This window comes from Scylla paramamosain, chromosome 37 (assembly GCF_035594125.1).
Source record: "Scylla paramamosain isolate STU-SP2022 chromosome 37, ASM3559412v1, whole genome shotgun sequence".
In the NCBI taxonomy this organism is placed as follows: Eukaryota; Metazoa; Arthropoda; class Malacostraca; order Decapoda; family Portunidae; genus Scylla; species Scylla paramamosain.
In genome coordinates, this window is record NC_087187.1 from 11,332,501 (window position 1) to 11,347,349 (window position 14,849).

Sequence of the window (14,849 nt, forward strand, 5' to 3'; positions counted from 1 at the left end):
TGGGCATCAGCTTATACTGCTAAAATTGTTAAGGAATGGCTAGATAATTGTGAAGTCAACACCATAAAAGATTGGCCTGGCAGATATTTCCAAATAGAGAATTTGTGGTCTTTAATGAAGGCCATATTATGTGAATGTGACACCTCCACACTCTCCAAGCTGGAAAAAGAGCTTTGCAAATGTTGGGCAGAATTCAAGCCCGAGACACTTCAAGATTTAGCTGATAGTGTACCAAAATGTCACTGATAGTGTACCAAAATGTCTCAGAGAGGTGCTGAAAAAACAGGGAAACAATAAAATACTAAGTATTAGGTGGGGTTAGAATCTGATAGTTATTTTGTGATCTGACAGGCATGGTAACTTTTTGCACAGACTGTATATACATCTTTGTATGTATGTATGTATGTATGTATGTATGTATATATATATATATATATATATATATATATATATATATATATATATATATATATATATATATATATATATATATATATATATATATATATATATATAAGGCAAATAACCATTGCATTTCAATGCTGCCTGACACACCAGTTTATTAATTGCTAAGCCACACAAAGAGCTAAAAGGTGCTTCCACATGGTTGAACACGGTCTGTTGGACAAACAGTTACCATATCATAAGGTGAAGCAGGATGATGTCATAAGCAATGAAAGGAGGGAAGCTGATATGGCAACAAACTGTGTTACTAGATTTAGTTTCTACTTTGTTCACCAGGCAAAGACCGGGAGACAATGTTCAGAGCTGATGTCCAATGGCAACACACATTTATTTAAGTCATTTGTGTGGGCTTGGGAGATAGTGATCCTTGCCAGCATCTAGTGCAGTACATCATAACCATGGTGCACAAAAAAAAAAAAAAAAAAAGTTGACAGGGCAGGTGAGACCTAATCAACTAACAGCATTAGTTCACCCAGTAAATAAGTAACTTTGTTCATTGTGTGTCTGGCAATGTTGTACTTCCACGCCTCTGTCCCACCAGACAGTGCCTGAGGTTCTGAAACTATAAACACAGGTAATGTCTGTTACACCCCTTGGTGCTTGCTGCTCACATAATCAGCACTCCTCTCCACTTTCCATTGTTAACTGGTAACAGTGGGTGTTCAATGGACAATGTTTGACCATGTGGATGCACCCTAAGGATAGTAAAATTAACTAGGTATTTATACCATTAATGAATACATACCTCACAATTTTTTTGTAATAAATAAGCTAATATACATGCATGCCACATCTCATAACATCTCCAAACCATCTACATCATAATTCAAACTTCCTATAACTTATGGTATAAACCACCAGTGGTCTTTTGGAAGAAGCACATGAATATTTCCACACATTTCCACTCATGAAACACATACACACAAATCCAAACGACCGTTAGATTCCTAGCTTTCTGCTCTTGTAATGTCAATTCCTAGTTTTAGATCTCATATTACCTATTCACGGCTAGGTGAACAAGGGCTAGAGTGTGAACGAGGACAAACCTATTCTGCTTCCACTCACTCAAAGACTTGAAAACATGATCTCTTGTTTGTGAGCTAAGTGTACTATCCATCACACCACCAGGGACTCTATCTAAGATCTCCTCAACAAGTATCATTACTTTGTATCAGCTTGTCAAACAAACCCACATATCTTCACTCATGTAAAAGAAGCACATACACCTGATCTGTTGTAGCAAATGAGAATAACCTTAAAGGACCAATAAGTTATATAATAATGAATATGAAGAGATGCATGAGATTATAAATGTCACCTTGCTTGCTGTTATATCATCATGATCTTCAAAAGATGAAGCTGTTGTGATTACTTGTGCATGAAAAAATAAAGAGGAAATTGTCTCAGATATTTGTTTTCAAAAGAACCTAATTAAATTCTAAAATTAGTATTTCTTTGACATTAGAAAATAAAGCTTCTAAAAAACAATCCAAGAAAAGTATCAGATGTACATCTGAGTACAAGTGGGTATTCATTCTAATGTGGAAAACAAAGATGAAGTTAATGGGAATGAGATTATTGAAAAATCTGAACATGCATAACTTCAAAGCATCAGTGGAATGGATGGTTGGATCTGTAAATGGCCTTTACATTTACATAACAATGAATGCATGTTGGTTTTTCATTAAACTGTTTTCTAGCCCATATGTGTTTATTTGTATTATACCAGATTTTATGGACATAGATGAAGAACAAAAATCAGGAGAGAGAGAAACTCTGAATGATGCATCTCTTCTGGCATCTTTCTCAAATTATTCTAAATTTGCTTACTTATATGCACTGTCAATATCTCAAGATAGTTTCAGCCACTCAAGTTACCAAAGAGGTTACACTCCTCAGTGATAATATAAGAGAATTTTTTTTCTTTTTTTCTGTGAAGAAGTAATGTTTATGAAGAATGGGCTTATGACAACTGACCTGAATGGAGTCTACGAGCATGTGGTTATAGTGATGACAATGACAGTATGTTGGAGATGGGGATGATTACAAGTGTAGTAAAGATGGTGATGGTGGTGTGGGTGATGGTCACTGTAGCACCACTGGTAAAGGGGGCAGAGATGGCAGCTGTGGAGGTGGTGATGTGGGGCTGTTGGTGATGGTCTCGTGCGTGTGTCAGTCTGTGATATGAGGTCAGGCGGGTATGGGGCAGCGGATGTACCCTGGGCCACACCCACACGCCCTCACCGGCGGGATGGACGGCGAGGAACGACGGGTCAGGGGGCAGGAGGCTTGGGCTGGCTGGCCACACTTTGTTTACAGAGCCTGACGTGACCCTCCTCCCCGCCCTGTCAGACACGCCCTTTCCACCTCCACCCACGCCCTCTCCGCCCACGCCTGGCCCCCGCCCACTCCCTGCCTCCCCCTAGGCTTGCTTCATGACTGCCATGAGCCTCACCACGGTATAAAAGTTCCCCAAATTGTATGATTCACTGTCCAGTCTCCTGCGAAGATGTGTTTACAAAAAACTTGAGAGAGGTGTTCGGATGTGTTACTCAGGCTTAGCTACTTCATCTTCCTTTACCCTATTTCATAAATATGAGCGATTTTGATAGATTCTAGATTATAATACAAGTTTCACTATTATTTGATATCCAAAACAAGACTTTAAGGATTATTCAAAGCACACATTTGTGAGAAATTTCTTTATATAGACATGAGATAGTAATGAGAGGAAGTCAACATTGACAAGTTGAGGATGCGGCCAACAGATGGCGGGACTCTCACAGACAGCTGAACCACTCATGGCGTACACACCCAAAATAAGCCCTAATATATTGGAAGAAAAAAAGTCATACATAATTCGTAAAAAAAAAAGTTTAAAAATATTAAAATACAAGTAGAAAATATTCAAATATTATGATACACAAACTGTGTAAAATGGAGTATGATAGTAATAATTATCTCCATTTTATAATGGAAACCAATCAGTATATTAAGATTTATTGTCAAAATAGTGATGGGTGAAGATGCTTATCATGTATATAAAAAAAGACAGGAATAGTTGAATAACTTTGTACAGACTGCCATCGTCTGCTTGGAAATATTATAGATGACGTAAAAGAAGATACAGTGACAGTGTTTAATTCTTTACTGCGTGGGATGTTCCGAGAGATGTGGCCTTACCTGCAGTACAAATTGATGAATAAATTCTAAAAACAAAAACAAAAACAAGTAAGAAGAAGAAATACTGGTAGTTTACTCAATCTATGAAAGGAATATCAAATAACGCTAGACTTAAAAAAAATAAATAAATAATTGAGTAGACAACAAACATTACCAAATGTCAGTTAGCCTCTTCCTCGGATTTTTAAGACGTAGTCTTCTTTATTGATATTTATTTATGTGAGTAGTTTGTCGGGGTTTTTCACTTTTTTTTCGTCTATGTCTACTCACTTTGATTTTGTGTCATCTTCATAGCATCCAGTATCATTCTAAAGAAGTTCCAATTTTGCTGGGAGAGGTATCCATTGACCTTATACTCCGCGAGAAGTATCAAGACAGGAGCAGGTCATTCAGTCAGCAGGAGGGCGGGCGGCTGACAGGTGGGTGGGAGAGAAGTTGGACGTCAGCTGAATCTGCGCTAGTTTCCTCATCTTGTCTTCCTTCCCTCAGGATCGCCCTGAGCTCATCATGAATATAGGAGAGGTGAGCAGCTCAGTCCAAGGCTCCCCTGGCCCTGGCACACTTGTCCTTGGCATTGCGGCACTGCGGACGTGTCACTTTCTTTGCGATAAATCATTAACAGTGAAGCTAATTATGACCCAGACGCAATCAGTCAGCATGGTTTGCTGTTTGTGGCGCTAGAACGAGGGAGACGAGTGCTTATCTGGACCACAAGAAGCCCCTCCAGTGTCCATCTGTCAGACTTGCTTCAATACTCATGGGAATTTTATGACTGAAACAACTGCCGTTTCTCTCTCTCTCTCTCTCTCTCTCTCTCTCTCTCTCTCTCTCTCTCTCTCTCTCTCTCCGCACATTCGCTGATTGACCTAGAATGTTATCATTTAATTAATTTACCTATCACATTGAACTGTACATGTTGGCCCTGAGGAGTGCCTTCTCTCAGCTCTTTCGTCATACTGACAGGTATGTTAGTGTTATTTTTTCAGACCAACAGACACGTTTTATCTCCTGACAGAGCGAGAGATCGTTGTGCATTGTGGCTTTTTTTTGTTTTTTTTGTTACCAATGAATAATATGAGATGACTGGCTGCGTTGATAAAAAAAAAAAAATAAAAAAAATAAATAAAATAGCTTTGTTGATTGTGGTGTGGGTGTATGTAGCAGCTGGTAGTCTAAACAAGATCTCAATTATAGTTAGGAGACAGTACTTTTATAAGATGTAATAAGCATGTGTTTAATTGTTAAGATGAGGTTTGTAGTAATGGAATAATTAGATTATACTCTAGAATATATGATTGATCACTGTAAGTCATACTGATAATAGTCTGTGTATGGTATGGATAAGATTACTGATTTGCTGCATTGAAATGTGAACAGCGAGTAATGAAGTTAAGCGAGGAATAACTTCACAATGTAGTAGCTAAGACTTTATGTAGCACCATCCACTAGTGTAGTACTCTGACCTTGTCACATCTCCTCTGATCCATGTGCCCTGTTTAAGCAGGACTTATTGAAGGAAACTTTATGTGATTTTCAAAGCTTACCTCTTAAGCTTTGCTTCTTTTTTATGTATTTATCCAAGCATATGTTACTGTTACCATTACTTGTAATTTTTTCTTCAATTTATTTATTTATTTAATTTTATGTAGGGCACCAGCCAAGGGAAACAAAATTATAATAAAAAAAAGCCCACTGGGTTGCCAGTCCAAAAATTTGCTATAATTGCATTAATAACATGATTTAATTATTTGGGGATGTGAAATATAAGAAATTACTTTATAATAGTTTAAGAAGAGTGAAAGATTAGTAACCAGTTATTTAATATAGTGATACCAATAGGAAGGTATAGTAGAAGAGTAATAACCAGTTATTTAACATAGTGATAACAATAGGGAGGTTTCAAGACATTTATCCTCCACTTTTGGATTATCCTTTTCACCTTTCTTTAGGGACTGGCATCTCAGTGGGTCATTTTTGTATTTTTTTTTATTGTTGTCTTAGGCCAGTGTCCCTTTTACATAAAAAAAAAAGACCAAACATGCAACTTGTAGTGTAGGAGTTAATTATGAAAATACAAAGTGGTAAGGATTGGTATCATTAGATATTGTGAACATAGCCAGGGAATGGGTGAGAACCGGAAGGTATTTGGAATTGAAGAAAGGTTTAGGAATACAAGACTCTTTAGTGTGGTAGAATATGGCACAGTATACATATATGGGAACAGATGTGGGAGATGTGCTATGGTTTGGAAGCATAAGAGTTATGTATAAACAGAAGTCACAAAGGCATTTCTGCTTCAACCATCTCCCGGAAAGGGAAACTATAAGAAAGCAATACATGTAAAAAAAATAATTAAACAAGGTATTAAGGTATATGTATTTCACAAAATTACTTAAATGTTCAGTAGGTCATGTCATGTGTGATTTTACATTCATTGAACATTTTAATATGTTTGTTATAATAATGCGTATGCAAACTCATTACATTATATAGGAGAGGATGTTGAATAGTGCCTGATATCTAGGGAGTATATGATTATCATTGCCATGTCAGGAAAAATTCATTGTTTCTTGCAATACTGATAATTTACTCGCATAATCTCCTATTTCCTAAAATATACTCATTACTACTCATAAGTGTTACGAGAAAATTGGTATGACTCTTTCTTCACGTACTTTAATCTATTACTCGTACTTGCACCTGCAATGTTCTTTATGCTGTATTTGTAAGAGCTTTAACAGGTTAGAAATATAGATGACAAAATTTTCCTTGTGGCAGTCCAGTGAGGGTACTTTGTGGCCCTGCTGAGCCTGGATATTATTTGCAGCTGGTGCCATTGTATGGAAAATCTAGAGCCCTGAGGTAGGGTGTTGCTTGGTCATCATGAAGAGTGAACGCCAGGAGGAAGAGCGTAGACTGGAGGTTAGTTAGGTTGCCTCCACCCTACCATCACCATTCTACTATTCAGAATAGTGTGTGGTGACAGTGTGTGGCTGGGTGTCTGTGCATGATAAGTGGGCATCCTTCTGTGTCACACTTTTCTTCATGCATCTGAAGAATATGCTAGAAATTTGTCATTTAAACATACAGTGGAACCTCAGTTCTAGAACTTAATTCATTCCTGAATACCATTTGAAATCCGAAATGTTAAAAAACTGAAAGCATTTTCCACATAGGAATCAATGTAAAATGGATTAATTTGTTCCCAGACACTAGTCTGTCGTCTTAGCAGCCTATGACAGACACTCCCCACAGCCATGATAGCTGCTTCACAACATCTCCAGCTCACAAATTATTTATCCAGAAAGGATGTATTGAATGAACTTAGTGACACAGAACTCATCAGAAGATACTGTTTAGACAGTGCAGGTATTCTCTTTGTCACTGATCTAGTGAGGGAAGCCTTACAGAGGGTCAGAGAGAAGCAACCCCACTTAAAACCAAAATGAAGCTGATCATAACACTTAGACATCTTGCTGCTGGGAAAAGCTATTGGAAAAATGCAGTTGTGTAGTAGTGATGGCATTAGGGATTATCAAGAGAGCCACAGTTGGCTCTGGATAACTCCTGAACACCGAAAACTGTTTGTTTTACATAGAGGCTTTTCAGTGGGATCACATTTATCTTATTTGAAAGATTGAATTACTGTCTTACACAGTGTTTCTCCTCCAAATATGTAAAAACTAAGTAAATATTTATAGAAACTATAAATTAGTAATAAATGGCAGCTTTGCTATGCCTTTTGATATTTGAAATCAAGAAACTTTGTTCTAGAACTGAATTATGGTACCACAACCGAAGCAATAATGAGGCCAAAATTTTGTTCGAAAACTGATTTGTTCGAAAAGGGAGGTGTTTGGTAACCAAGGTTCCACTGTATATCTTTCAGCTATTGTTATATGTTTATCTCTGCTGTATAGCCTGTAGCTCTTGCACTTTTATACTGAAGTAGTGTAATTGTATACATTTCAAGAGGACATAATTTTGAACTCTTGAATATCATCAGGTAGTCACTAGGAAAGCAATATGACTTAATTCCTCATGAATCAAGATTCTCAAGTTCAAGTGTACCTATCCTGTAAGAATCTTCCATTTAGTACTATATTACTTTTTATCCAGGCTCTTTGCATGACCTTGATGTCTTGCACCTGTTGAAATAGCTCCACAATCTTATGTAGAACCTTGATTTTGAAGCAATGAAAAATTTATCTAAAAGGTAGCCATGAATAGGAGCAGCCAGGGACTTAACCTCTGATATGACATTCTCATTAATATGACTCCATTACTTTACTGATAGAATCAAGTTGATCACCAGGATTTGACTGTCCTGCCACTGCATGGCTTTCCTCTCCCTTTCCAATAAATTTCTGGGAATTATATTTTCTTGAGTCTTCCCTTCTTGAGATTCTATTCTTTCTCTCCTTTTTGGCCTTGGTATTTTCATCTTTTAGGTAATGTACAGCCAGGCATCTTAAGATGGTTGCATATTGATTCAGAAATATTCTTTTCTTTCTTGATGCTCTTTATTCTTCATGGGGATTGTTACTGGAGCCACCAGTGTAATGTCCTGGGTTTTGAAACACACAAGTTCATGTAAAGGATCAGTTGAAGAAATGACTGGAAATTGAAGTTCTGTTAGGAAACTCATGATAAGACAACTCTTAACTTATTATTGATCAGATCAAAGCATAAGTGGATTTTGGCTGACCTTGATTGTCTTGCTGCTACACAATAGAGGATTTCTGTCATGTGCGAAGCTAATTTATAGCTATTTCATCACATTTGGGCATTTTGTTTGAAAAGCAATTGCTAATTCATATACATATGTAGAATTTAAAGCAACAGTGGCCATAATTGATTTCAAAATTTTGGTAAATAAACAGTTATATCTGTGCTGAAAGGCACAAATGTTTTCTCCTCTCTATGTGTAGATAATGATGATTCGTGACTTTTATTGGAAGGTTAGGTGAGCCAGGTAAGGATAATAAAAACATGGCTTAGATGAATGCAAAAGGAACTTGTAAGTACATACACACTTTTACTAGATTTGTCAGATGAGCATAGCGTTACATTGATTTGGTCTTGCATTTTGAAGCACTGAATTAAAAAACTGAAGATATGAGTGTTTTAAACAGTTCACCCATGTCAAGATTCCCATTAGCTTATGTATATGCATGAGAGACATAAAAATTATAGTCTTTGACATGTTTTTGTAGATAATGGTGCATATTAGGGAAGCACAAGTGCCAGAGTGAGGTATGTAGTATTTTCCCCAAAAGTTATCATACTTAATGAAATTGTTCCTGGAAATCAAGGTAATTATTGAAAGTTCATTGCACTATAAAATACTGATAAAATTGTTATTGCTATCACTTCAATGGATAATATAAAGTGTAAAAAGAAAAAAATTCTTGCTTATCAAATTAATGGAAAACATAAGATACACAGTAAATGTTTGTATTTACAAGCACTTCTTTTCCTATGAACCATTCACAAAATATAATACATAAGATGTATGTAGAAACAAAAAAAGAAAAAAAGTAGTCTTGATATTAAAGTTTGATGTGCGAAGTGACAGAAGGTCAGGTTCTGCTTTAATTATTCACCAGCCAACCAGCTAGATTGATTTCCAGAGCACTGGGTGGAATATTTTTAGCATGAGATGTGATTATATATTCAAACAGAAAATCTAAGAAAAATAACCAAGATCTAAAGAGTTTCACAGTGACAAAAAAAAAAAACTTTTAGATTTACTTTTGTGTATCATCAGTAAGTGGTTGAGCTCAGCCATAGTGAATCCACCAAAGAATGGTTCATAACATGATTGATATCTCCAGGGATTAGATGACATTCAGCAAGTAAAATCAGATTGCTCTGAATTCACCAGTGGTAGGAAGATCATTGAAATTCTATTTTGGTGAAATTTTTCATTGTGTAGAGCTGAGTTTTGTTTAGCTAAATAATATGATATGAGCACACTCAAGGAAAAAGTTAAAGAAAAGATTTTCAGTATATTTTATGCAGCATCACAGATCAAGATGATGCAAACTTGTGAATATGTATCACAGTATGTATTGCCAAAACATCGCAACAAAAGTAAGTTGTAACCAGTAAAATTAGTTGTAGTGGCTAGGTTATACTGAGTTGACCACTCTTGGCTTTAAGCTGAGAGGTATAGTGATCGAGTTCTTAGTGTGGCAGACTTTCTTTTGTACTCTTTTCTTTGCTGAGAGTAAGTATTGAAATGATTCATGTAACTGTGATCTCAGGTGATTTTAGGGAGGAGGGACCTGAGGTCAGTGTGTATATTAATTTACTGACAGTTGTCTGCAGGTCACATAACACAGTGAGCCATTTCCTTACAGAAAGTGCTCCAAGCTCAGTGTATGTGTGTTTGTGTGTACTTGTATTTACTTAGCTGTGGCAAATAGGAAGGAAGTTGTGCTCATACTGTCCTGTCTCTATATCCACTAGTATCCAACTTTTCCTTAGGATTTTGGATACTTCTTGCATGGATTACTCTCATCCAGATTATTCTAAGTACTGTGGGGAAAGTTGTGCTTCTCTTTAGCTCCCTTCTTTATTCCTTCATATCCATTTCATTCTGCACACACTGGACTTCTCTATCTAGCTGTTCCACTCACTTCATCACAGCAATAAGTCTCTTGTTTTCCTTCTCATTTGTAAGGTTGGGAGTGGAAACCTAGACCATCTTTTTTCATAAGGTAGATCTCTGAAATTAGGAACAATCTTCTTAGTTGCTATTCTTTGTACTCTTCCCAATTTCACTGTTGTTGCCTATTCAAGTTTGTATAGATTGTAAAAATTATCTTCCTCATCATCTATTCATCCAAATAAATAAATGCCACTCTTATGTTCCTTAACAGTTTGAGTTTCCTTTGTTATTTTTTATATGTTCCTTTGGTGATAAGCTTTAAAAATACCACTTCAAGATACTTTTCCTGATAATTAAATTTCGCATCTTGTAATCATACACACATCTAGTGCTTTTACCAAAGTCCACCTTTTTGTACTTTCTAAGGTTATACTCCATTTGCCATCTACAATTCCATTTCTGTATTCTCTCTAGATTTTCTAATATATAGCTCATATAACTACTGTAGTTATCTCTTCCATCATATCATTTGTGTGTGTTGCAAACATGATTTGTGTCAGAGCAGATCCCAGTGCAACTATCCTCAGTACTGTGCACCATCTGATTTTTTATCTTCATTAACCATCTTTATTTCTCTACTCTTTAAATGAATGTTCATCTACATTAAGAATAAGAAACCATTCTTCACTCCTCCAATATTTTAAGTTTTCCAAATCAGTTTCCTGTGAGGTACCTCATCCAAAGCTTTTTGTTAGTCCAATTATATGCAGTCCATCCAACCCTCTCTTTCTTCAATAATATGTTTTTTCTTGATTAAAAAGATAACAGGTTTATGATACGTGATCTTTTCTAAAACAAAACTTATATTCTTTGAAACTGTTGGTCTCTTCCAAATAACCACTTTATCCTGTTGTTCATAATTCATTCACAGATCTTAGCATTCACACTTGTCAGTGATAACAGTCTGTAATTTAGTAAGTCTTCTTTATCACCTCCCTTTTATATCCAGATAATATCTGTTCCTTTCCCATCTTGAGGAACCTTACCATCACCCAGGGTAGTTGCAATAATACTATGTACTATTTTCTCTGTAAGCTGTTCTTTGCATTCTTTTAATATCCAGCCCTATATTCTATCTCAACCTGGTACTTTCCTCATATTAATTTTTTCCAAAATATTTCTTACTTCTTGATTGTTTACTGTACTTGTATTTCTGTGAACTTATCTTTTCTGATGTTATTAGGTTTTATAAACTCTTGACAAAACCTTTTGTAGGCTTTTCTTTTTCTTGCTGATACACATCTGTTATTGAATCAGTCTTTTGTTGCCTGTCGCTTTACTACCTTTGGTACAAATTTGCCTTTTCCTTCCATATGGAGTTTAAGAAATTCCTCACATTGCTCCTGGATTCTGGTAACATTTTAAAACATTGTCCATTTCTTTTTGTGAAAATGTTTTCTGGGCTTTACAAAGTCTATTCTGCTGTAATTAAGGCTAGCTATGTTGTGTTCTTGTAAGTTGTGGCTCTTGATTTAGTGGTTGATCAAGTTGAGATGGTTTCTGTCATCTCAATTTTGTGCTTTCCTCTATCCATTGTGATTGCAAGGTATCCACTAGCAGTGTCATCAACATCCTCTGCAAGGCACTTTACTTCTTTCACTGCATCACCCCTTCCAAGTCACTTATCTACAGTTAAAGTCTCTGATCACCACTATGTTACTGCTTTCTTTTAACAATGTCTCCAAGCACTCCTATGTATCTAGTAAAATTTTCTCTTGATCTTTTTTATTCCAGGCATTGGTCTTTGATGGCATATATCTATGTAATTTCTTTTTTTACCTGTCTTTCCCTTGATTCTTACAGAGTTTCTGGCAGATCTCTTCCATACTTAACTCTATATACCATTATACAGGGTGTAACGCGAGTTTCTGCAAATACTGAAAGAGGTGAAAGAATGTGTAATTCTAAGTAGAAATTGTTCTACACATATGCATTTTAAGGTTTTGTTTACCTGTCAGAGGAGTTGAAAATGTATGGATGTACTATGCGTGTAGCTATGAGGTGACGGACAGACGATTGCATTGTCGCAGCCTTGGAGGTGCCACTTGCTCAAATTATGAATGGTTTTATCTTATTTTTTGCAGGCTGTGGAATATTACAGTATCTCATAACAAGGCAAATGGTGTTAAAAAGCATGTAATTTACCGATAAACATCACACGACATTATTGTGGTGATTAAAAGTACTCTTGTAAAATGCTATGTGGCATCATCTCTCAGCTGTTTTCAAGGTTGCTCAGACTTGCTCCCCCCTCCTCCCTTGCTTTCATGATGCCACATAGCATTTTACAGGAGTACTTTTAATCACTGCAATAATGTTGTTCTGTAATGCTTATTGGTAAATTACGTGCTTTTTAATACTGTCTGTCTTGTTACAAGATAATGTAATATTCCACAACCTGCAAAAAATAAGATAAAAGCATTCGTAATTTGAGCAAGTGGCACCTCCGAGGCTGCAACTATGCAACTGTCTGTCCATCACCTCAGCTACGCGCACAGTACACTAGTACATTTTCAACTCCTCTGACAGGTAAACAAAGCCTTAAAATGCATATGTGTGTAGAACACTTTCTACTTAGAATTACATGTTCTTTCACCTCTTTCAGTATTTGCAGAAACACGCGTTACACCCTGTATATTTTCACCAGGATTATCACTCTCCCATCCTTTCTTCTTTGTTGTGTTTATCTTCCATATATCATAGTAAGTTCCCAATACTTATTGTCTCCACTGTGCCACACAATATAATCTCAACCAATTCCACAGTGCCAGGCTTCTTCTGTCTTGAATAATCATATAACTCAGTTAATGTTATTTTATTGTCACATTTGTATGTTATTTTCCAATATTTGGCTTCTTTCTTTAGTGCCTTTCTCCGGTTTCCTCCAGATATATGTACCACTTTCTTGGTTTCATGCCCAAAACCTTCCCTTCCCCTGATTTTATCTCTTTATATATATATATATATATATATATATATATATATATATATATATATATATATATATATATATATATATATATATATATATATATATATATATATATATATATATATATATATATATATATATATATATATATATATATATATATATATATATATATATATATATATATATATATATATATATATATTGATTTTTTTTATTTCATTTTGCTTGTGTTTTTATTTAATTCAGTTTAGTCTGTTCAGTCCAGCTTCTAAGAACATACCAGTATGTTTCTTCATTCTCTTTTATATTTCCTTATTCTGTGAACTTACTCCATTTTATGTGCTAAATTTTTCCTTCATCCTGAACTTTCTCCACCACCTTGGTCACTATTCATTCCTCTCTTTTCTCACTTCCTTGTTGCATTATTAGGAATTTTCTTTTCCTCAACACTGAAGGTGATATCATTGTAATCTCCTGGGATGGAAGTCATTATTAGGATTTGGCATTTTTTAAAAATTTTTTTATGCTCACTTCTACTAGCCATGCATTGTTCTTGCATAATTTTCTACAATCTCCTTTTAGCTCTGTGTTTTTTCTTTAGCACTTCATATTTTTTTCCACATAGGACATATTGTTCACAAGTTCATTGATTTTTCTCATGTAATTACAAACTATTTCCACATGAGTTGTTATGTTAGTTCACTGCCAATAAATCCATTGACCTGCTTGGTGTACCTCCACCTTTAAGGGGGCTTTACACAGGGCAGTTCACAGCTGCTTGGAACTGAGATTATGCAGCCAGGAGCAAAATGCGTCTGGGATTTGCTGAATTGCTGGACCATCTGGGAAACCACTCTGTCGGTCTGATCAGCTGCCTTCCCGGCATTTTTCAAGGGTTAGATGAGAACAACCATCAATATAAAATTGAAAATATGAGGAATATTGTTGGAAAGCATTTTAGTAATAACCATTGACTGTACCATTATATACAATGAATGAATAAAATATTTAAATTTATTTATGAAAAATTTGGAAAATAGACATGGAATTGGTTTGTTTACATTGTCATTGAGGAAGCCAGCATTCCAGTATGTGTGTACCAGAAGGCATCATGAGCACCACAGCCTGCAAGGCTATACAGGGTTAACGCGAGTTTCTGAAAATACTGAAAGAGGTGAAAGAATGTGTAATTCTAAGTAGAAATTGTTCTATACACATATGCATTTTAAGGCTTTGTTTACCTATCAGAGGAGTTGAAAATGTATGGATGCACTATGCGTACAGCTATGAGGTGACGGACAGATGGTTTCATTGTCACAGCCTCAGAGGTGCCACTTGCTCAAATTATGAATGATTTTATCTTATTTTTTGCAGGCTGTGGAATATTACAGTATCTTGTAACAAGACAGACAGTATTAAGAAGCATGTAATTTACCAATAAGCATTAAACGACAACATTTTTGTGGTGATTTAAAGTACTCATGTAAAATGCTACGTGGCATCGTCAAAGCAAGGGAGGAGGGGGGAGCGAGTCCAAGCGACCATGAAAACAGCTGCGTGATGATGCCATGTAGCATTTTACAGGAGTAC

General features: G+C 35.8%; 2 protein-coding genes across 11 annotated transcripts in view; one reads left to right on the forward strand and one right to left on the reverse strand.

The window, feature by feature from the left end:
* LOC135091502 (protein bric-a-brac 1-like) overlaps window positions 1-3,054 on the reverse strand; it is a 56,652-nt gene extending 53,598 nt beyond the window's left edge. Inside the window, exon 1 of one of the 8 annotated variants that reach the window (XM_063989196.1) lies at window positions 2,921-3,054. The gene's annotated coding sequence lies outside the window, so the exon portion shown is untranslated. The other 7 variants (XM_063989197.1, XM_063989204.1, XM_063989198.1 and 4 more) reach the window with 7 other exon arrangements.
* Window positions 3,055-3,994: 940 nt separating this feature from the next.
* LOC135091505 (START domain-containing protein 10-like) overlaps window positions 3,995-14,849 on the forward strand; it is a 78,082-nt gene continuing 67,227 nt past the window's right edge. Inside the window, exons 1-2 of one of the 3 annotated variants that reach the window (XM_063989210.1) lie at window positions 4,004-4,170; window positions 6,476-6,570. In XM_063989210.1, the coding sequence (XP_063845280.1) occupies window positions 6,532-6,570 (39 nt within the window). In that variant the 5' untranslated portion in view covers window positions 4,004-4,170; window positions 6,476-6,531. Of the gene's footprint in view, window positions 4,171-6,475; window positions 6,571-14,849 lie in introns of all 3 variants that reach the window. The other 2 variants (XM_063989212.1, XM_063989211.1) reach the window with 2 other exon arrangements.